Source organism: Schistocerca serialis, chromosome 4 (genome assembly GCF_023864345.2).
Source record: "Schistocerca serialis cubense isolate TAMUIC-IGC-003099 chromosome 4, iqSchSeri2.2, whole genome shotgun sequence".
Classification (NCBI taxonomy): Eukaryota; Metazoa; Arthropoda; class Insecta; order Orthoptera; family Acrididae; genus Schistocerca; species Schistocerca serialis.
The window spans coordinates 75,403,041-75,426,125 of NC_064641.1; the positions used below are offsets into that span (position 1 = coordinate 75,403,041).

Here is a 23,085-nt window from a genome sequence, read left to right on the forward strand (position 1 = left end):
AACTCCGTACATCTGTTCAGCATATCAAAAGAAAACATCTGGTTTCCACCTTCACATTTCATTAAATTGTACAGTTGTACATATATATTAAACAACACTCATACAATGTAAACTGTCTAAGAACAAATAAATAAATAATGCACTCCAAGAGCAACACAAACACATACCAGCCAGCCCACAGCTGAATGTAGCTATAGTGTGAACACTATAATGTGACAGTTGGCCTTGACTGTAAACAAATAACAACCTAGATCGCCTGAAGGGAGAAGAGTTGTGCAGGGGAACATGCCCCACCTCCATCTCACAGTGCTGGCAGCCTACACCCCTGTTCTGTGCTTCTATAACAGCAGAACTGACGTATGATCAAAGGGATCACCAATCCCTTCTGGTGCTGTGGGAGTCATTCTTGAACCACATGACAAACCAGGATTAGTCTCTGCACTCATTTCAAAATAAGAAAAGAAAGCTACACGCAAAGCATAACTCAAAGCAGAGTAGAGTACACAAATCATTCGGTAATGGCTATGGTGCAATCACTTGCTGAAGTTGACAGTGTAATAAACAAGGCAATACAGATCCAACCTTATTTGGTATCTTTACACATCCATAGTTAAAACACCACCTCCCGTCTAAAACATTCACATTAAAGAGCCTGTATAACATGTGCTAAATGCTTTGCAGAAAAACACAAGTTTGAAAGCTGAACAATCTTCATCAAACCTGTTCTTATGTACCTATCTACCACTCAGTGCTCCTTGAATAAGTTGGGTGCTTTTATTTTTTATACCATTATAAGTATAAGGGGTAGTCAAATTAAAATGAAATAGACAGAAAAAGTGAGTAAACTGTTTGTTATTTCAAAAGTAATCACCATAACCATTAACACATTTATTCCACTAAGAGACAACACATTTAGTGCATTCATGGTAAATGTTTACAGTTGTCTATTGAACCATGAATGGACCCAAGCTCATATCTCTTCATCCTACGCAAATTGATGGCTGTGAACATCTTTTGTCCAGGCTCCAAAAATATGGAAATTGAATGGGGAGAGACCAGAACAGTGTGGAGAATCTGGAAGAGCTTCCCAGCAAAACACCAGTAGCGTATTCGATAAAACCTTAGTTATATGGGGGCCCATTCATATGTTGGCAAGGTTGTTTTTGAGGAATGTTACTGAATGTGATGTCCTGTAAATTATTTGCAAGCTCAAATAATTAAATATATTCCAATGCCTGAAATAGCATAACATCTTGATCACTTAAATAATGCAGAAATGAATCAATAAAACTATTGACACATATAATAAACAGTTCACTTGGTCAGCAGACTTTCCATAACCTTTTCAAAACCTCTGAAATACAACCAGTGTATAATTCATTCCATCTCTCCCCTCTACATTGTTGGATGAAGGAACTTCTGATTGAAAACACTGAATTGGTATCAATATTTGTTACTGTTGTAATTAATTACACCTGCTACAGCATGATAATTAAAGGACATTTATTTTCTTAACTTCTTTTTTTTATACACAGTATTTAATAAAGTAATGGGTGAAAATAGTGGTGAGAAAGCAAGAGAAAATTCCGTAAAATCTCACTACCAAAATTTTGGATTGCCTCTCATAAAAGTGATGCTGGCAGACAGAAAGTTGCAAATCATTTACAAGAAACTAGAGAGAAAGAAAGCTCAAGTCAGGTGTGAAATAATAGGTACACCAGAATGGAAATGCAAAAGATTGACACTACTTTCAATGCCTGCATCTATTGACACCCTGTCATCACTGTAATCTGAATAAATATTTTGTGTAAACTAATAGTGTGGTGCACATCATTATTCAGAGCTCAATACAAATGCGTTATGACCTGTGTACATATAGAAGTTTTTAAAGGCTCAAAAAGTCACATAAAAATGTTGCTTTCATATTCACATCATCAGCATACAATTCAATCCCTAATTGTATTTATCTATCTAACTGCACCTTTTTCTATCTCCCATAATATGAACTGAACTTGCTATAGAATTTCTTTACTCTTTGTCTCATACTAACTCATATATTTCCTGATCAGGAACGATAAAGGAAATTATTATCTTGTGTATCAGTGCAGAACCATTTCCCTCTGAAAGAAACATTTACTCCCTACACTGGTTTTAACTAAGTACTAGTACATAATGCAGAAATAAAATGCAATGCTGAAATTAATACAATAATTATAAATAAAATGAACTACCTACATGAATGGCACCGTAAAGCATTCACTTGTGCTTGTCTCTTTAAGGAGAACATGTGGAATTCCAGTGTGCCACATAACATAAAACTTTTTGTGTCCTTATTTAGTAGTTTAAGAGTTTCTTGTACAGATCAACAAATTTTTCATGCACTGACAACAAACATTATATTTGAGTTTAAACAAACAAAAAAAAGTAGCAAATCTAACAAGTTTTCTGCACATCACAGTGCTTAGATGACAGTTGAAAAATATATTTATACTGGATCACCTTCCATTAAAAACAGTGCTTCAGGCATCAAAAATAGTGAATTCCACATTGAGTGGCTCAGAAGGATGTAGGAGAAGAAGATGAGTGCGATAGTTATCAGGGCGACTGAACCGCTTGCCACAAAATGGACAGCTGAACTGGTTTCTGGAAAATCCACACTCATAACGTATATGCCTGTTAAGTGTGCATCGCGCCTTGTATAATCTTCCACACTTGTTACACTCAAAGCCATTGTCTGATGTCGCTGGCCCAAAACCTGCATGACAGGAAAAAAAACTTTTTCCCCATGACAATGTAAATAGTAGTCATGTCTAATCACTGCTCTTCAGTTTAATAGCTCAAACCTACAGTAAATTGTTACAATACATGCACAATTAAAATGCTAAAGCAACAAATTTAAATGTTTATAAAAAGAATGCTTCAAAAGGTAAAGTCAATACATAATTAATAGCTCTTCAAAATTCTTCTCATATGCCCATATTATTTCAATGACTGCATATTTTTTCAAAGCAATAAAAATATAAACACTCAAAACAGTGAATAAAATGATCACCTAGGAAAAGACCTGAAAACATATGAGAACAAGTAGAAAAAAGGGTTTTGCTATCTCAAAAAATAATAAAGCACTGAGAAAAATTGAACTGCGCTTTCTTTAGTTACATGGAGATGGAAAGAAATAAGTGAAATTAAGGAAGGGAAAAATGTGATACAAACAACTGGTGTCACTAGAACACAATACAAAAATTACTTATTGTGTAATGTGTTAATGTCAAGGGGAACAAAAGAGAACTTCAATGACGAGATCATATAAAGACCTACATTATCATTCATCCACTATCAGGACAGTCCAACAAGCATCTGCTAAGCATTCAGCCTTTTTGAACATTTGATTAATTCAAATATTTTGTTTAAAATTAGGATTCCTCATAATGCTAAGAAACAACTGATTAATAAACAATTGCTAACACCATACATGCTTAATTGGATGATGGTACTATGTTATACCCTACTGTTCATATCATACTCCACATACACAGTTCAAGGGATGATACGGGCACTCAGGTACCTGTTACCATACAATGAAGTTCCACTGTGCATTGAATTAATAGTGGATAGAAAGCAAAAGCATTTCATCTGTTATAAACATTCAATATCAGTTACTTAGCTTAAATGTCTTCATACAAGATGGTTGCAGGACCTCGGCCTTTCAGTGTAAATGTTAAAATCAAAATACCTCCAGCTGTTTAAATTTCCAGACCTCAGCCTTTCAACATAAATGTTAAATCAAAATACCTTCAGCTGTCTAAATTTCCAGTTTTATCTTATTTGTGCAACTAGTTTCAATATTACATTACACCACCTTCAGGCCCCCTGACTGATGTGTAGGAAGAATCTACCTCTTACACAGCTGAAGTAGAGGCCAGCATTTGGTTACTGGTATCTGTAGATTCCTTCTTAATACAGAAATCCCTCTGATTATCACTTTCCAACAATGCTAGCCCCTGTTTTGACTCTGTAAGATGGTGGAATTCTTCCTAAACATTGGTCAGGGGGCCTGAAGATGATGTAATGTGACACTGAAACTGGTTGCACAAATAAAATAAAATTGGAAATTTAAATGGCTGAAGGTGTTTCAATGTGACACTTTATTTTATATAAGTTTCACATCAACACATTTATATATTTATTCATTCATTATTTCAGCATTCACAAAAGAAGTCACCATCAGTGCAGCAAAAATAGTTATTTGTACTGTGCACTAATGACTTTGATTAAAGCTGTTCACAAATCAAAGAGAAAAAAATACATAACACATTATTTGACTTGCATCATTAATAATGTTCAAAGCCAGACAACAAAGAAAATATCAGAAGTTTAGGGAAATCAGGCTACTGAAATTTCCACTGTCCCTTGAACCTGTCACTATCTTCCTTAATATGGTTATTGTAGCAATACATAAAGATTATGTTATTTTAGCCATACACACAAACATGTGTGGTAAGTTAACAGTCATTCCACAGTGCTTCATTGAAATTGTCAAATGATAAGAACATCAACAAATTAATTAATTAACTAATGAACTGATTGAATTTTTCTTAACTTCTATGTGAAAACTGTAAAAAACTAGAATGAAAATCAGGTGCCACAGCTTCAAAGCAAAACACTTTTTGAAACTTTACTTTAATATAATGAATTTAGCAAATAACATCTTTCAGTTACTGAACTGTTTCCTTGTTACTAAATAATGACAACAGTTACACATAATAAAAAACAAGAAACTGCACGAAAAAATCATGCACTTACTGTGATGTGTAAAATCATCAATAGCTCCTTAAATCATCACATAAATGGTAAAAAGAAATGAAAGGTTTCACTTGCTGTTGTTCATTTATTTAAATGTCTGCCCGCTTAGCTGAGTGTTAACATGCTTGCTTCCCGTGCAGCGGGCCTGGGTTCGATTCCCAGCTGGGTTGGAGATTTCCTCCCCTTGTGGACTGGGTGTTGTGTTGTTCTCATTATCATTTCATCCTCCTTACCAGCATGTGAGTCACCCAATGTGGCGTCGACTGAAATAAGACTTGCACTTGGCGGCCAAACTACCGTGGATGGGGCCTCCCGGTCAACAATGCCATTCGATCATTTCATTTCATTTCATTCATTATTTAAATTTACTTACTTATCTATTCATATATTATTATTAATACTTGAGGCAATACCAAACGAATATCCCTTGGATGCTGGCAGCAGTGTTATATCACAAAATTGTCAAACAAGCTTCATCCATATTCTAATATTTAATTTGCTAACATCATTCTACTTCTTATTTATTTATGTTTTATTTTACATAGAAAAAATCAGTTCATGTTCCCCCTCCTGTGTCTAATAAGGCATTCTCCATCAGGTTCTCTTTACATACAATGTGACACTGAATAGAAATATTTAATAACTGTTTCAATAATTTTAAACATAGTGATAGTGATGGATGTAAATGTCAACAATTGTGACAGTCATGTTATGATAAATTTAGTTAGAAAACCTAATCTCTGTCAACATACTTTAACGACATCAGTCTCTTGTTCATATACATGAACAATGAAACTGTAAAGGAGAAACAAAATGACTATTTTAAATGCCACAATGACAATGAAAGAGGAAAGCATGAGATATTACACCAATTCAGAACAGAACTAGCTAGACAGGGTTAAACACATCCATTTTAACATTACAACTTACATCCAAACAGCATTAACTGGAGCAAGAAAAAACAATAGTCATGCATAGGTATTCATTAAGCAGATACTGTACGCCTTTTCTCCACAATTATTTTATAATTTATTCACATCTTTAATAGTTGTTAGAGCCTAGAAGCTACATGATATGCAAATTAATGGAAACTGTCTCCAAATTTTGTTAGGTGTACAAAGTGCTTTTAGAATCCTACTGCATCCTTGGAGTGCCTGTAACATGAACCAAGTGAAAAAAAACCTTTTCCAATAGGAATTCATTTTTGAGAACATACTGTTCCCACACAACAAGAAAAAACATGTAAGGAATTTGTTGGGCGTAAGAGTGATAGTAATCCATTGTGACACAATGATAACACAGTATTTATTGTGGTAATAATGATCTATACTAATCATTTTTGCACTAATGCAATGGGGTGCAGATCATCAACAGCAGAAGAGATAAAGAGCCCAAAATGTGACAAGTGTGTACTGTAAGCTGCAGTCCAAACTGTTACATGCACCTGCAATGTGATTTTATCAGATCTTTCCTCAAAGAGTGTAAATCACAGGTGACAACACCAAGCCTTGCACTTCGCATGACATACTAATTACCTGGTAATCATCACCCAAATAATTCGGTGCTCCCATGTCAACTAGGCCTACCTAGCAGTAAGACCTTCTTGAGCATTGCACATCTATATGACCACTCTGGAATTCCCATATAAGTGCCTGGCAGAGAGGATCCAGGATCCATCGAACTTCAGACTATTTCTCAATGAATACTCAAATCTTCCCATGCAAGCTCTGATTTTCCTAATTTTATTATGATGATCATTTCTCCCTATATACGATGGCATCAACAAAATATTTTCAGTTAGAAGAGGATGTTGGTGATCGAAATTTCATGAAAAGATCTTGCCACAGCAAAAAAGCCATTGTTTTAATGATTGCCACACAAACTTATGTATCATGTCCATGACATTAATGCACAATGAGCAGCCCTTTTTTTAACTTTTCCAATTTCTTCCCCCAATCTGGTACCAATTCCATAGTGCACAGTAATAATCAAGAAGAGGACAGACTAGTTAGTGGACGATCTTTAGTAGACCTGTTGCATTTTCTAAGTGTTCTGCCAATAAAATGCAGTATTTGGTTCACCTTTTCCACAACATTATTTATGTGATAATTCCAATTTAAGTTTGATTATCAACAATATTATGAAAAGGATAGATTGCTACTCACCATAAAGAGAACACGTTGAGTTGCAGACAGGCGCAATGAGAAGACTGTTATAAGAGGTAAGGCTATAAAATAATGGGACTATTACTGTAAAACATTTTATTTCAAATATATATATATATATATATAATTAGTTATTGTCACACTAATATACTCTCTCCATATATGCACCGCCACATGCAATTTTTCCATTGATGGAAACAGTGCTGGAAGTTTTCTTATGCGAGCTACTCAATGACAAGTGCCGCTTTTTCTTTCACTGATTCAGTGGACTGAAATCTTATTTCTTTTAAGGCATATTTCACCTCTAGAACAGATAAAAGTCACATGGCACTAGCTCAGACAAATAAGATGTGTGGTCTAACACTGGGATGCTGTACTTCACTAGAAACCCCTTAACAAATAATGCGGTACAAGCTGGTGCATTGTCTTGATGCAGAACCCATGACTTGTTCTTCCACAATTTGGGTCTTAGAGTTGAATAAAAACCTCAAGATAGTAACATTGATTACCAGATCGACTTCCAGAAACCCAGTGAAGGTACACTATGCCATGACTATACAAGGGCTGTTCAAAAAGTAAGGTGACTTTTCAAATTGTGCAAGCAATGTACATTTCATCATCAATCTTTTTTCTTATGTTGGTACACATGTCCTGAACATATGTTCGTAGTTTCAAGTGAACAGCATGCTTCGTTTGTTTTTGACAGATAGGTTGGATGTGTTCTAGTGTGCTCGGTAATTTTTGATTATTATAAAAAATGGGACAAAGAACTGGCATAAAATTTTGCGTGTAAAATGGAATCAAGTGCTCTAAAACACTTGAAATGTTGCCAGTGGGACATGGTGAGTAAAGTAAAAAAGATGTTTACAAGTGGTACAAGCTCTTCCAAGATGGCCAAGAAGTTAAAATGACGAACCTTGCTCTGGACTCCCCAGCACTCCAACAATAGACAGTAACATTGAAGCTGTGAAGCGAATTATTAAATTACTGTAAGAGAAGTTGCAAAGGATGTTGGCATATCAGTTGGCTTGTGTCATGCAATTTTTTCAGATGTTTTGGGCATAAGGCATGTGTCAGTGAAGCTTGTTCCAAAACTTCTCAATTTTGATCAGAAGAACCGTCACATGAGCATCACTCAAGCGCTCTTGAAAGACGTCAGTGATGATCCTGATTTGCTCAGAAGGGTCAGAACTGCTGACAAAACATGGGTTTATGGTTATGACATTAAAACCAAACCCCAATTGTTCCAATGGAAGCATCCTGGAGAGCCAAGACCGAAAAAAGCACACCAAGTTCAATCAAATGTCAAAGTTTTGCTCGCTGTTTTTTTCAATTACCATGGCAAAGTGCATCACGAATTTTTGCCTCGAGGTCATACAGTCAACAAGGAGTATTACCTTGAAGTTCTGCACCATTTGTGAGAGTCAATATGCAAAAAACATCCGGAATTGTGGAAAAACAATTCATGGATTTCACAACACCAATGTACCTGCTCATTTGTCATTGCTTGTGAGAGATTTTTTGGCCAAAAACAACAGGGCAATCTTGCCTCAGCCACCATATTCACCAAATTTGGTCCCCAGTGACTTTTTCCTGTTCCCAAAACTGAAGAGACCTATGAAAGGATGAAGATTTTCAATGATTGACGAAATAAAAACTGCATCACTGGAAGTATCAAGGCTGTACCAAAAAGTACTTATGAGAAGTGCTTCGAGGATTGGAGGAAGCATTGGCACAAGTGTATTGTATCTGATGGGGATTACTTTGAAGGGGACAACATGAGTATTGATGAATAAATAAGTATTCTTTCATAAAAATACAAAGTCACCTTACTTTTTGAACACACCTCATACACCAAACAAAACTATCACCACCACCCTCAATCTTGATTTGTTCATCCAAGTTTTTTCACTCTCGGTGAAGTTTGCCCCTCCCAATGCATGGAGTGGTGCTTAGTTTCTGAATCATATGTGAAAAACCAAGATTCATTTATATGCTGTCACTCTTTCCAAGTAATTAGGATCACTTTCAGTGGAAAGTGTCAGTACAAATTTTTGTACAAGCTTCTATTTTTTTGATGATGAGAATTTTCAGCACCAGTTTTGCACATACTTTTCTCATATTTAATTGTTTATGTAAAATTTGCCTAATGTATTCTTTGTCGAATCTTACAGTTTCAGAAATCAATCGAATACTCAACTGATGGTCAGATTAAATCAGATTACTTACTTTTTTGATATTTTCACCCATTTTTTATGTTGAAGGGTGGTCTAAGTGTGAATCATTTTAACACCTTCCCTGCCATCTTGAAAATGCTTGAAATACTCAAAAGCTCATAGTCTTCACCACACACTTCTTTTAATGAAAGGAGCAGTTTTTCCAACTACATGTGAAACTTCACAACAGTTTGTTTCTCAATTATTACCTCTGTCATTTTGCCAGAAAAACAAAATAACAGCTCTTATTCAAACTAAAGCCACAGACACACTGCTTTGTCTACAAACACCAGAGATGCCACATTCAACTGAAAAGCCTTGACACTTTACAGCTATTGGTCATTCATTTTTGTCACAGCCATACCTATTCTGTAACAGCATATGTCCCATTATGTTTTATAGCCTTGAATATTGAACAGTCAGCCAAAGCCCTCTTCACTTAAGAAATCACACACAGACATTCACAAAAGCAAGCACATCTCATTCACACATGATGGTGGTGGCCAGAGGTGGCAGTCTTTTGTGCATGAGGTGTACCTGCTTGTATGAAAGTGTGTGTGTGTTTTCTTTTCTGAAAAAAGAAAAAAGCTCAATATTTAACAGTCTTTTTGTTGTGCCTGTCGGCAATTCAAAGTGTCACCTTTATGGTGAGTAGCATTCTATCCTATTCATAATATTGTTATCCAAATTACATTATTTGCAACTGTAGTCCCAGGGTATTCAGTTGAGTTGACAGTCTTTACATTTGGGTGATTCATCATGTAACCAAAATTTAATGGGTTCCTTTTAGTTCTCATGTGGATGACCTCACACTTTCTATTATTTAGAGTCAAATGCCACTTTTTGCATCATGCTGATATCTTGTATACATCGTTTTGCAATTGGTTTTGATCTGATTACTTTACTATATGAAGTCAGGCAGAGAATTAGATTTTAATTCCCAAGCCTCAAGTTTCAGAGTAAATGATTTCAGAAGTTGACAGAGAAAGGAGAAATTTTTACCAAAAAATCTGATGAGATGTTAGTCTTAGGTAGTACAGTAATTGAAATTTTCTCTGATATGAAAAATTTGTCTTGTAAGTTGAGATGTTGGAGGAAGGATAGTAGCCTGTGTGCGATAGTCTCAGATGTGCTTAGTGTCTGCATTCCAGTCATCCTTCATCTGATGGGGATGAATGAAATGATTCATCAAAATGTGCACAAAATAGATTTATAAATCTGGCAAGAAACCTAAAACATATCTTCCATCAGTTACACAACTTAAAAAATTACAAGCTTTGTTCAGTTTCCAGGTCCTCTCACTCTTAGTTGTCCTTGCCATCTGAACATCATTTTGTTACACAGAACTGTAGTGAATTCAGGTACTTTCCTTTCTCCGACTGCTCAACTTACACAGACAGAATTTTGATATCAGAGAAAACTTCAGTTACTGTTCTACCTAATCCTAACTTCTCAACAGATTTTCTGGTACAAATTTCTCCTTTCCCTGTCAGCTTCTGAAATCATTTATTCTGGAACTCAAGGCTTCGAAATCAAAATGTAATTCTGTATCTTCCTGGTAAATGGATTTTTATTTCAGCACGATAACTGACTCAGCTAAAGCATGTTGTAAAAGTTATCTGATGTGTTCACACTTGAGCAGTGTAGTATTAGCAATGATTGGTATAAGCAAGAAAGCTCCTGATGGTCATGGTGCAGCAGTTCATCAAAATATTATGGTCATTTGACACAGTTGAGAATCTCCAGCCCCAACTAATGAGACATTAAACAAAATCAGCCCTCAAAAACGATGAGAAGTTACCATGCCAAATTCATGTACAGTACTCCTTTTGAGAACATATCCCTCTGTTATATTGAAAGTTTGATAGTCACATAAGCATTTTTTCAAGTGCAGTTTGTAATGTCAGGAGTTGACCCTGTAATCGCTACTCATAGGAACTCCCAGTTTTTCCAATAATATTTTCAGTAAACAGCGCTCTTATGCTGATACAGTAATGAAAATGATACCTTGTCTCTTCTCTTGTTCTATATTTTACATAAATTAATTGAATCCTACAAGTGATGTCATGAAGATATATAAAATAAAACAGAATAAGCTATGTCTTCCATACTTCATTTCAGTGTTTTTACATTTCAGTACAAGCAGAGGACACCAGTATCCAACAAAACCCTCTGCATTTGTGCCACATCCTATTACAATAAAAACTTGAGCTTTTGTCAGTAACCATCATTCATCTTCTTCAGGAAGAACTGATTGTCATTATGCTGCCAGATGCTGCTGTCAATGTCTGCAATGTTAGTGCTGCTCATTGGAATGTAAATTATTGTTGCATATTCTAGAGTCTACGGCCTCTCTGCTGGTAGTCCAATAGGTTGGTACATGGAACAAGGTTTTTGTTTCATCAGACATAATTTTATGTGCAGTTTTGAAGTTGAACACAGCAGCCGGTGATTTTTTTTAAATTACAATTTTTAATTGTCCATTGATATCCTGCTCAACACAATGTCCCACTGGTTCTTTACCAAGATCTCGAATGGCGAAGTAATGTCTGATCAGGAGCTAAGATTTCTTGTGATTTAATCTCGCTCACCTTGTTATTTCAGCACACTCACAAACCTAATCTGATTGATCTTCTTTTCTCAAAGTGCTGCAGTTACTGCTGGAAGTTAAGAGCACAAATCCAACATCTAACTCTCAAAATAAATGCAAGACTTCATAATAACAAAGTCTCATATATTGTACTCTTGTTTATAATAACTGTGCCTTATAAAGCTGTTACATTATTTGAAACATTGCAAAAACATTAATAAGGACAAAGTCCCAAAAAATTCTGTCTTAATTAACAGATTCCAATTGAGTTTATCCATATAACAAGTTTCATCTTGCCCCCGAGATGTCACAGGCATAGTCACAGTCGCTCTTCCTCTATGGTGCACACCATATCTCCAAGGCAGGAACTAATAACATGGAACACACTTCTCGACCAGTAGGTACCACAAACGCGGTACGACGTTTACCGTCACCCAGGCTGCAGATACACTGCGTCCATTTCTCTCATGTCACATGTGCATAAATAAAACATGTGTCCAAACAGTAGGTTATCTAAATCATTACAAAACCAAACTTTTTAAGGTGGCAATCATCATTCATTGGTTTGAAAAATGCTTGTTACAGAAACTGATTTAGTTTCTTCCACAATTACATCAAATGTTGCTAATTCCATGGAGCCTTATGTCAAGACTATCCTTAACCAGGCACTGCATTTACCTTATTTTCTTGGGTGGTCAAAAAATAGATCTTAGGTCTTGTCCATCATGACTCTACCTGTTTTGCTGGATGTTGTCTCTCGGCAAACAAAATTCAGAATTTGCTAAGCATTGCCCCATGAATAAACAGAGAATTCTCTTTGATGAAGCAAAAATCTTGTCCCAAGCATCAACTTACTATGACTCTGGCATCAAAGAAGCTGCCAAGAGTGGAACATGCACAACATTAACCAGGATAATGGCTGCAATGCTAGTGGTACATGGAAGAGGGCTCTCGACATTGAGAGAATACAGACAGATTCACAAAGTGGTTTATGTTCCAACTGGTAGCTTCTAGCATAGCAGACAACCTCTGGCAGTAAAAAGACAGTCAGTTTTGTTCCATAAAAAGACTAATATCCTCAAATGCTTGAATAATTATTCCAACTTAACACAGCAAGAAAACTGACAATACATGTATTTTACACAACATTGTCACCATGAGAAACTTGGTTCTCACACCCTTTCTTCATAAGAATAAGATTGGTTATTCTAATAGTTAATGCTGTACTCTTACATTATATATATAGTATTAGCAGCTAATGGTTACTGGATATCACCCCGAGTACAAAACATTTACATTAAATTCTGTAAATACTGGTTCTTTCATTTTAAGTTGATTCAAGCCCATTTCTACAGGGCATTGTAACAGATTAGTCACACAATGTGGCCAAAACTCTTCACATATGCTCTCATGATAGGCCTGTCTGGGAATAAAAGTCCAAATGCAATACATAATTGTCAGAGAAGTGCATCTGCCAGAATGAATAAATGGAGAGAGAATTGAGTGAACATTTCATATTGTTTAAATGAGAAACAGTGATCTGATTATTACCATTACCAAATGTTTTATTCAGTCACAATTGCACAAGATAATATGCACATTCCTGGTGCCAGTTGGTTATAGCCATCTTCTGAAGACACTAACTGTCATAATGTGATTAGTCAAAATGCAGCAAAACATCAACAGACTATACAACAGCATTTCAACACACTTTGGTACAGATGATACAAACAACAAATAATACATGCACCACAAACATAAATTTTTTTCCAACACAAAAAAACAGTACAGATTATAAAAATTATTAGATATAAGCAAATCATCTCAAACTGTAGACCTATTTCATTCTTCTACATATTTAAAATAATTTGAAATAGTAACCTGTAAAAGTATTAACAACCTATTTTTGTGAGCATATATTACTACCAACATCTCAATTAGGATTCAGCAAAGGGTCCACTACAGAAAAGTTATATGTGACCTAACAAATGGCAAACCTGCAAAGCTAAAGAAGAAAAATTATAGTGTTGGCAATATATGAGAAGGCTGGCTTATGGCTTCAATTTTATGGACTGTAAAATACTAGATGGAAAACTAAAATGTCATGGCATTCCTCCTGCACAAATAATATTACCTTCATTACAGAAATCAGAGGGTTATGTAGCTACCAAAGAAGTGAAACTAAATTCAGACTGGAGGAACGTAAAATTAAGTCACACATTGTTGTGTGCTCAGTTGAGTCATGTTTGTAATTTATGTAAGAGTTGAATTTCGCAGAAAAGGGTATGGGTGCACATGTGTCAGATTTATCACCTGACAGAAGCTCTGGAGAGAAATAGACTGAAATGGTTTGGCTGTGTTAAACGAATGGAAAAAGGAAGAGCTCTGGAATGGACAAAGTCTGGAAGAAGACCAGCTGGAAGACCACACACACTGGGGACAAGGTGAAGGATGATGCTAATTGAAGAGCACTAGAGTGGAAGGAAATGCTGAATGATAAACCAGGGGAGAAAAGAGAAGATTGGAAGACACTTTGTGAATGACTTCCACACTCAGAAACATTTCGGGAATAAGAAGAAGAAGAAAAGGATGAAGAAAAATAAGGAGATCGAAAAGTAAAAATGAGATGGGGGAAAACACAAACACATATACGCAAGATGCACTCTGTTCTCATATTTCTTTAAATGTATTATTTTACTTCACAAAATATTTGAAGGTAATGTCTAATCAAATTTAAGTATTGGTACTAACAAATTCTATGCATCTTCATTTTTGAACCATTATTATCTGAGCAACATAATCAATATCACTCACGACAGAAAAGCTACCCACCATAGCTCTATTCACAGAGCAAGGAAAAATCACTATCCACCATAACACTGAAATACAATTTATGGATCACTATCCGCTTAGGATCTGTACACACATAAATTAACCAAATGACCAGGCTGCTCTTAGTTGTGTGCTCACTAAGTGGGAATAACAAGATATGGTACCCACTGTTACTTTTTATCACCACTCAATTTAATGGTAAAAGAACTGCCAGCTCCCCACTGTTGCAAGTACTGAATTGTAGAGACTACATTGAAATTCATTACAAACTTTTATGGTTCAAGTTGTAACATAAAATGTGTTGTCTTATACATTTTTAAAGTTTGGACAACTAGATAGAACAAAATTTCATGACACACATGGTTCATGGACTGGAAAATCTATGTTGTGCTCAATGTGGAAGCTGAAAACCTAATACTGCAACAATGGCATAAAAATTAATACACAGTTACATATGAATGGCTTTAACAGTAAAACATGCATTGAAACATATTTCAATGAATGGCCTACATTGTTTGATGCAAGGGTATATCAACATTGATTTTTAGGCAAGCTGTGTTCAGTGCAATACTCCCTGCTGACAATATTGTCACATAAATTCATAATAATACACAGCAGCCCCATAATGAAACAGAATATGTAAATAAATCACTTGTCCCAATTTGTAATATATAAAATGTGGTTTACTAAAATAGAATTATGTTGAATTCAATCTTCAAACTTTTGAAACTACACAAATGTTATGCCAATGATCTATTTTTTTTTAAAGTAGATAGTAAACCTGCAGGGCTCCTGCCATAGTGGGACCTGTAGTGTGTGCCATATGGATAAACAACTTCTGTGTGTGATCAGCAGGCACTTACATCCCTTGAGCCACATTGCAGAGCATACTCAGTAACTGCATACTGGATGTCCCCAAAACAATGATTTTCTTAAGCCAAACAATAAAACGAGATTGTCTCTCTGTCATATCCTCCCCACACCTCCTCCACTTAATCTAAGTTAACATTCTTTTTTTGTTTTATTATATTTCTCTCTCTCTTTCTGCTTTCCCATAGTTCTTTGACTTCTACACTCTCTGACACCACCTCTTTTAACTTAGTATCTTGTTGTCCTCACAGCATGTTTGGGTCTACATCTACATGGTTACTCTGCAATTCACACTTAAATGCCTGGCAGAGGGTTCATCGAACCATTTTCATACTAATTCTCTACCATTCCTCTTTTTTAAATTTTAAATTTCCGTATCCTACTTTACACCTCAAGGCAGAACTAATACTTTCATAACCTAGGAACAGTTGTCCCCCCCCCTCCAAATGCGTCCATCAGCACGATGGTATTCCACCTCATGAAGGTACGAACTGGCCAGCCATTCTCTCTCTTTGTGAGATGATCATCACATTTTTCCAAATTACTGTACACTGAAATTTTTCTCTCTTCTTAATTGACCTGCATTTCTCTTTCCCCTTCCCAGCACGTTGTACAACAATGACACTTCATCCCTAATACACTCTGACATTCCCATGATCCATGGGTCTGTTACACGCTATATCTCTTTTGCTTATAATATTACACTTATTGCTAGGTGTATATTTTCATCATTATTCATATTACATGGTGTTCACTAATTGATTCATCCTCATGGTTTATGCTTTTATCTATTTTGCCTTCATATCCATCCTTTTACTTGTTGAGCTATCTTCAATGGCTTTTTATTCTGTTACTTGCATTTCCTGTATTAACGTATCAAAACTTCCTTTGGACTACTCCTTTTACTGTGTCCATATACTGTGTGGCTTCGTGTTCCGTATATATCACCACCATTACATTCACACTTTAATCCGCTCATTCACTTGTCAATATCTTTTGTGATATATGTTTCTCCCAAGGTTAAACTGCTAACACTTCTTACATAAACTAACAAAAATAATGGAGAACAAACAACAGTAAAATTTTTATTGCTATTCAACTTTATCATTTCCACAGGAAACAGCAGCCCAAAATGAAGATACAACCATATAAAGGCATGTCGAATACCTGCTGTAAACATTACAACAAAATAATTTATGCAGACAGAAAGAGGAACACTCATAGTCTTCCAGAGGTTGAAATTCTTCCATCTAGAAAAAAAGAAAAGAAACGTACATGGGAAATGAAATTTTGTGAAGGATTGGCAAGGAATGACACTCAGGAAATTAGTCCAAATGAAACATCATCAAAGTCATTCCATTACCTGTAGTTTTAACATTTATATGTGACTTTTTGATAGAACAATGTACGTTCTCTTTTACACTGGTTCATATGCTCATCTTTTTAGTTTACTAATAATCTGACTCTCTAATGACATTCATGTTTTTTGCATGTATAGTTAATAAGGGTGAAAGCAAATCAACTTGATAATCACTCTCATGCCATCTCTAAATGCATCTCACAGTCATTATCCCCTGTACTGAGGAATTATATATTAAAGTATTGATTTTTTAGACTTGCTTATAAAGGCATTGACAACGTATGTATATTTCACACAATCTCAAAGCATTAATTATGTACACATGAAGATGAAAAGCATAATAACCAAAATGTGTCAGAGAATAATCCACTAATTCACATGGAACAATGTCTGTGACGGCCAGCAATATGTCTCTGAAGACTGGTTTTCTGCTTACTTTGGTATGGGCAAACAGGACACTGAAACTGTGGTTCTTTACCACATTCAAGTCGTAAATGACGCTGCATATTTGTCTTCCATGCATAGTTCTTACCACATTGTGGACATGGAAATTTAAGAAATTCTGCAGACTGTGGATCGCCTCGGAACTGTGGCTGTGCTGAAAAATAGTAGGAGGGAAATGAAGGCATTAGACATCTTTTGAAAAAAAAAAAAGGAAGTTATAAATAAACAGTTTTGAGAAACAAGAACTTTACTTGCGTAAGTTCCACCAACACATAAAAACAAATGTATACATTTCTTATAATGATTTAAACATTACTCGGGTTACAACACATTCAATGTTTTTTCCCACTGGATACAAAGCAGACTGGGGCCTTAACGCAACCAAATGTCTCAGCTAAGATGCACAGTATTTCATATTACATGTTATTTTGTTTGCCACATTTATGTTCTGGTTGTTATAATTAACTGAAAATACACCATAAATATTCAGATACACAAGATTTCTTTCCAGACTTTACAGGTCATGGATATAAATTTCTTACAGTGAGGTATGATATGAAAAGGATAGACAAGTCAAGGAGGAGAAAAAAGTTTATATCAGACTTGTAAGAGAGAAGTCAATTGTCTGCATTCTAAAATCACAAAACACAGCCACCTTATAGGAATCATCAAAATGAATGTTGTAAATTATTTTCCTATAAATTGATACACATAAAGTGATTATCTAAATCTTCAGAAAATTCTGCAAGTGAGAGCGCCTAAAGTCACATATACTTTCATTACCCGACGTTTTAATACATTAACTTCAGGCTTCCATTATCTTATGTAGACCAGAGTTGCAAGGTCACAATACTCTGTCTCATCAGATGATAATGAAAAGATGATAGCATATTCATGATGCCACAAAATATTTGCATATTTCACTAACCTGAGTAACAGTCATGGTCAACACATAGTTCCATTCAGGTTTCATGGAACTGAAACCTTGCAGGTTTGCAAGACATTTGAACCAGTGGGGTGTGGCGCAAGAATATCATCTAACATACAAAACTTTGTTAAGTAATCCTTACAACAGCACAAAAATTTCAGTTACTTAATACACATACTTCTTGTGAGGTAAACTGCAGAAAGATCAGTAACAGAAATTTAAAATCAGAGACAGGTTGCAAGTCATGTAAGCAATAGACCACATGCATCGAGTGTAAACAAATCAATGGTTTCAAATCAAAGGGGTTATAGCAACCATAAAAGAATACAAAAATAAAGAACAACAAATTACTTTTGTGCTGAGTTGATATTTGACAGACATCACATTTTTAAGCTCTTTTGGAAGACTGAAAGTAACAGGCATTATGGTAACTTCACATTTAAGACCAGGAAACTAATATGAATATATAAATGTCAATTTCAAATTCTTGCATGTTCAGCAATTTTTTCCATATTTATATCAAAGTCACTGTTTGCTGGTGTACCAGTCTCACATGCCTTCGTAGGTGAGACATGTGTTTAGCTTTATATATACAGAATGGACACTGCAGTGTTGGTTCTTTACCACACTCAAATTTTAAATGTGCAGTTAGTGTATGCTTCCACCGGTAGCATCTACCACACTTGTAACAAGAATACCCTGCGGTGGTTGATTTGTTCTGCAGCCCCAGCATGAGCCTGTTGAATGTTAATGCAGCATCACCGAAATCAGTTGCACTATCTGAAAACATATAACACAAAAATTAAGTGGAAACATTCTCTTCTCTCTTTTCAGGGAAACAGAGCACCACAATTGCATAATATATAAATATATCTTTATTTTCTTTAAGGCTGCTAATAATAAACACTAGAGGAAACATTATATGTGACAAGAACATCTCTGTTACACTGTTAGACACTGAAGAATGTGGAACACATTGAAACACAGGAAACAAAAGCTGATCAATTATGCATAAATGTACAACCAGAAAATACCATATTTACCACTGACAAAAAGAAAAGATATGTTACAGATTGTGTTTGAATTCAAAACAAAAGATGTTAATAATAAGGATATGTATAGATAACACTGGGTGCACTATTGAAAGAGTATCATTGGCAGCAAAATACAGGTGGGTGGATAAGCCCTGAGAAGAGAAGAAAAAGACAGAAATGCAACAAATTGCCTATACAGAAATAAAGCAAAGTATGACAACATACAAAAATACAGATATAGTGAAAAAAGAAGAGAAAGGTTATTAGAGACATAAAATTTTCTCAACTACAGAACGTTGAGGAAAAGAGACAGCAAAGAAGTTATCAAAAGTAATGTGTTGGCATTTTTCTTTGTTGATTTAGAGTAACCATGGAACATTCAAATCAGGATGACTGGTCAGAAATTTGAAACCCATGTCTTCTGAGCATGAGCCCAATGCTTTAACCACTATGCCACTTTCATTGGTGCAGAAAACAGAGCTGTAAAAATGGACACCAAGTCCTTTTCCTCCGCCTTCTCTCTCTCTCTCTATCTATCTATCTCATTAGAGTGTTATTAAAACATCGGAAAATTACAAATGTCAGATGCATAAATAAAAACATGAGTTATACAACGAAATCTCGTTTGCAAATTTCCAGGGCAATTAAAAAAAAAAAAAAAAAAAAAAATTGAAAATTGCACTTACCAAGTAATGATCCTACCTCCTATTGAAGTAGTCCCCCTGCCTAACTAAACATAGTTGCCAACGTTTCTGGAGGTCTTGGAAGCAAGCTGGGAAATTTTCAACTGTGATGCTTGTAAGCTCATTTGTCACAGGTCATAGAATGTCTGTAAAGTCTTGATGAAGCTTTCCTTTCAATTGGCTTTTCACTTGCGGAAACAAGAAAAAATTGCAAGATGAGAGATTGGGTGAATATGGCAGATGTGGGATGGCAATCACAGAATGTCTGACCACATACTCGGTGACAGATAAAGTAGTATGGGATCTTGCACTGTCATGTAGTAAGAAGCAGTCCTGAGAATGTCACAAATCAGAATAGCAGCTTCATATTCCTTGTTGTAAACATTTCAAGACTTCGGTGTAAAGAGTTTGCTTCACTGTTTGAACTGGGTGAACATAACTCATGGTGAACTAATCTTTAACTATCAAAGAATCATCATCATCATCATTTAAGACTGATTATGCCTTTCAGCGTTCAGTCTGGAGCATAGCCCCCCTTATAAAATTCCTCCACGATCCCCTATTCACTGCTAACATTGGTGCCTCTTCTGATGTTAAGCCTATTACTTCAAAATCATTCTTAACCGAATCCAGGTACCTTCTCCTTGGTCTGCCCCGACTCCTCCTACCCTCTACTGCTGAACCCTTGAGTCTCTTGGGTAACCTTGCTTCTCCCATGCGTGTAACATGACCCCACCATCTAAGCCTGTTCGCCCTGACTGCTACATCTATAGAGTTCATTCCCAGTTTTTCTTTGATTTCCTCATTGTGGACACCCTCCTGCCATTGTTCCCATCTACTAGTACCTGCAATCATCCTAGCTACTTTCATATCCGTAACCTCAACCCTGTTGATAAGGTAACCTGAATCCACCCAGCTTTCGCTCACACACAACAAAGTAGGTCAAAAGATTGAACGGTGCACAGATAACTTAGTCTTGGTACTGACTTCCTTCTTGCAGAAGAGAGCAGATTGTAGCTGAGCGCTCACTGCATTAGCTTTGCTACACCTTGCTTCCAGTTCTTTCACTATGTTGCCATCCTGTGAGAATATGCATCCTAAGTACTTGAAACCGTCCACCTGTTCCAACTTTGTTCCTCCTATTTGGCACTCAACCAGTTTATATTTCTTTCCCACTGACATTACTTTTGTTTTGGAGATGCTAATCTTCATACCATAGTCCTTACATTTCTCATCTAGCTCTGAAATATTACTTTGCAAACTTTCAATCGAATCTGCCATCACAACTAAGTCATCCGCATATGCAAGACTGCTTATTTTGTGTTCACATATCTTAATCTCACCCAGCCAGTCTATTGTTTTCAACATATGATCCATAAATAATATGGACAACAGTGGAGACAGGTTGCAGCCTTGTCTTACCCCTGAAACTACCCTGAACCATGAACTCAATTTACCGTCAACTCTAACTGCTGCCTGACTATCCATGTAAAGACCTTTAATTACTGGCAAAAGTTTGCCTCCAATTCCATAACCTCGTAGAACAGACAATAACTTCCTCCTAGGAACCTGGTCATATACCTTTTCTAGATCTATAAAGCATAGATACAATTCCCTGTTCCACTCATAACACTTTTCCATTATTTGCCGTAAGCTAAAGATCTGGTCCTGACAACCTCTAAGAGGCCTAAACCCACACTGATTTCATCCAATTGGTCCTCAACTAATACTCGCACTTTCCTTTCAACAATACCTGAGAAGATTTTACCTACAATGCTGATTAAAGAGATACCTCTGTAGTTGTTACAATCTTTTCTGTTTCCATGTTTAAAGATTGGTGTGATTACTGCTTTTGTCCAGTCTGATGGAACCTGTCCTGACTCCCAGGCCATTTCAATTATCCTGTGTAGCCATTTAAGACCTGACATTCCACTGTATTTGATGAGTTCTGACTTAGTTTCATCCACCCCAGCTGCTTTATTGCACTGCAATCTATTGACCATTTTCTCCACTTCCTCAAATGTGATCCTATTTCCATCATCATTCCTATCCCATTCTACCTCGAAATCTGAAACATTACTGATCGCATTTTCACCTACATTGAGCAACTCTTCAAAATATTCCCTCCATCTGCCCAAGGCATCCACAGGATTCACCAGCAGTTTTCCTGGCCTGTCCAAAATACTTGTCATTTCCTTCTTACCTCCCTTTCGAAGACTGCTAATTACACTCCAGAATGGTTTTCCAGCAGCTTGTCCCATAGTCTCCAACCTGTTTCCAAAGTCTTCCAAAGATTTCTTCTTGGATGCTGCAATTATCTGTTTGGCTCTGTTTCTTTCATCAACATAACTTTCTCTGTCTACCTGAGTTCTAGTATGTAGCCAATTTTGATACGCCTTCTTTTTCCTTTTACAGGCTGCCTTGACTGTGTCATTCCACCAAGCTGTTTGCTTCATCCTACTTTTACACACTACTGTTCCAAGACATTCTTTAGGTTACAGTCTTTAGCACTATCAAAGAATGTGATCAACATTTCCTTTGTTCCCAAAGATTGTCATTTGGCTTTTTTCCAGGCTGGCGGCCCATGACTCCACCATTCAGCACTTTGATGCTTTGTGTGAGGTTTGTACTGGAAGCACTAACGTTCATCCCCAACAATAAATAATCTTTGATAGAAATGTGGGATCATGGGTGGCTCTATCCAGTAGTTCAGCAGAAATTCTTCATCTTTCCTCTTTCCGTTTGTCTTTTAGAGGGACAAGTTTTGCATTAAGTTTCCATTTACCTAAATCTTCACATAAACTCTTATGACACACGTCACAATTCAAATAAGTTCTTTCGATGTTGTGCGCACAATACATATAGTTCTTACTGCAATAACTGCCTTACGTGCTGCAAGTTTGCATTGGTATGTGCTGTAGATAGGCGACTAGTTCTGGGGTCGCCTTGCACTGAATATCTGCCTTTACAAAACCTTCTGTGCCAGTTGAAAACACGACTTCTTGAAAGCGCCTTGCCTGCATATGGTTGCTTACTCAATGTCCACATTTCACTAGGGGCTTTTCCAAGCTTAACTCAGAACTTAATGTTCACTCTTTGCTCACAACCAGCATCTATTGCACCACCAGAACTAATGCACCGACCAATCAAACAGTGTGTT

General features: G+C 36.1%; 1 protein-coding gene across 2 annotated transcripts in view; it reads right to left on the bottom strand.

Annotated features, from left to right (window-relative positions):
- LOC126475166 (longitudinals lacking protein, isoforms F/I/K/T-like) overlaps nucleotides 1–18,727 on the bottom strand; it is a 53,534-nt gene extending 34,807 nt beyond the window's left edge. Inside the window, exon 1 of one of the 2 annotated variants that reach the window (XM_050102793.1) lies at nucleotides 17,273–18,727. In XM_050102793.1, the coding sequence (XP_049958750.1) occupies nucleotides 17,273–17,465 (193 nt within the window). In that variant the 5' untranslated portion in view covers nucleotides 17,466–18,727. Of the gene's footprint in view, nucleotides 1–2,499; nucleotides 2,830–17,272 lie in introns of those variants that run through there. The other variant, XM_050102792.1, reaches the window with a different exon arrangement.
- Nucleotides 18,728–23,085: the final 4,358 nt, after the last annotated feature.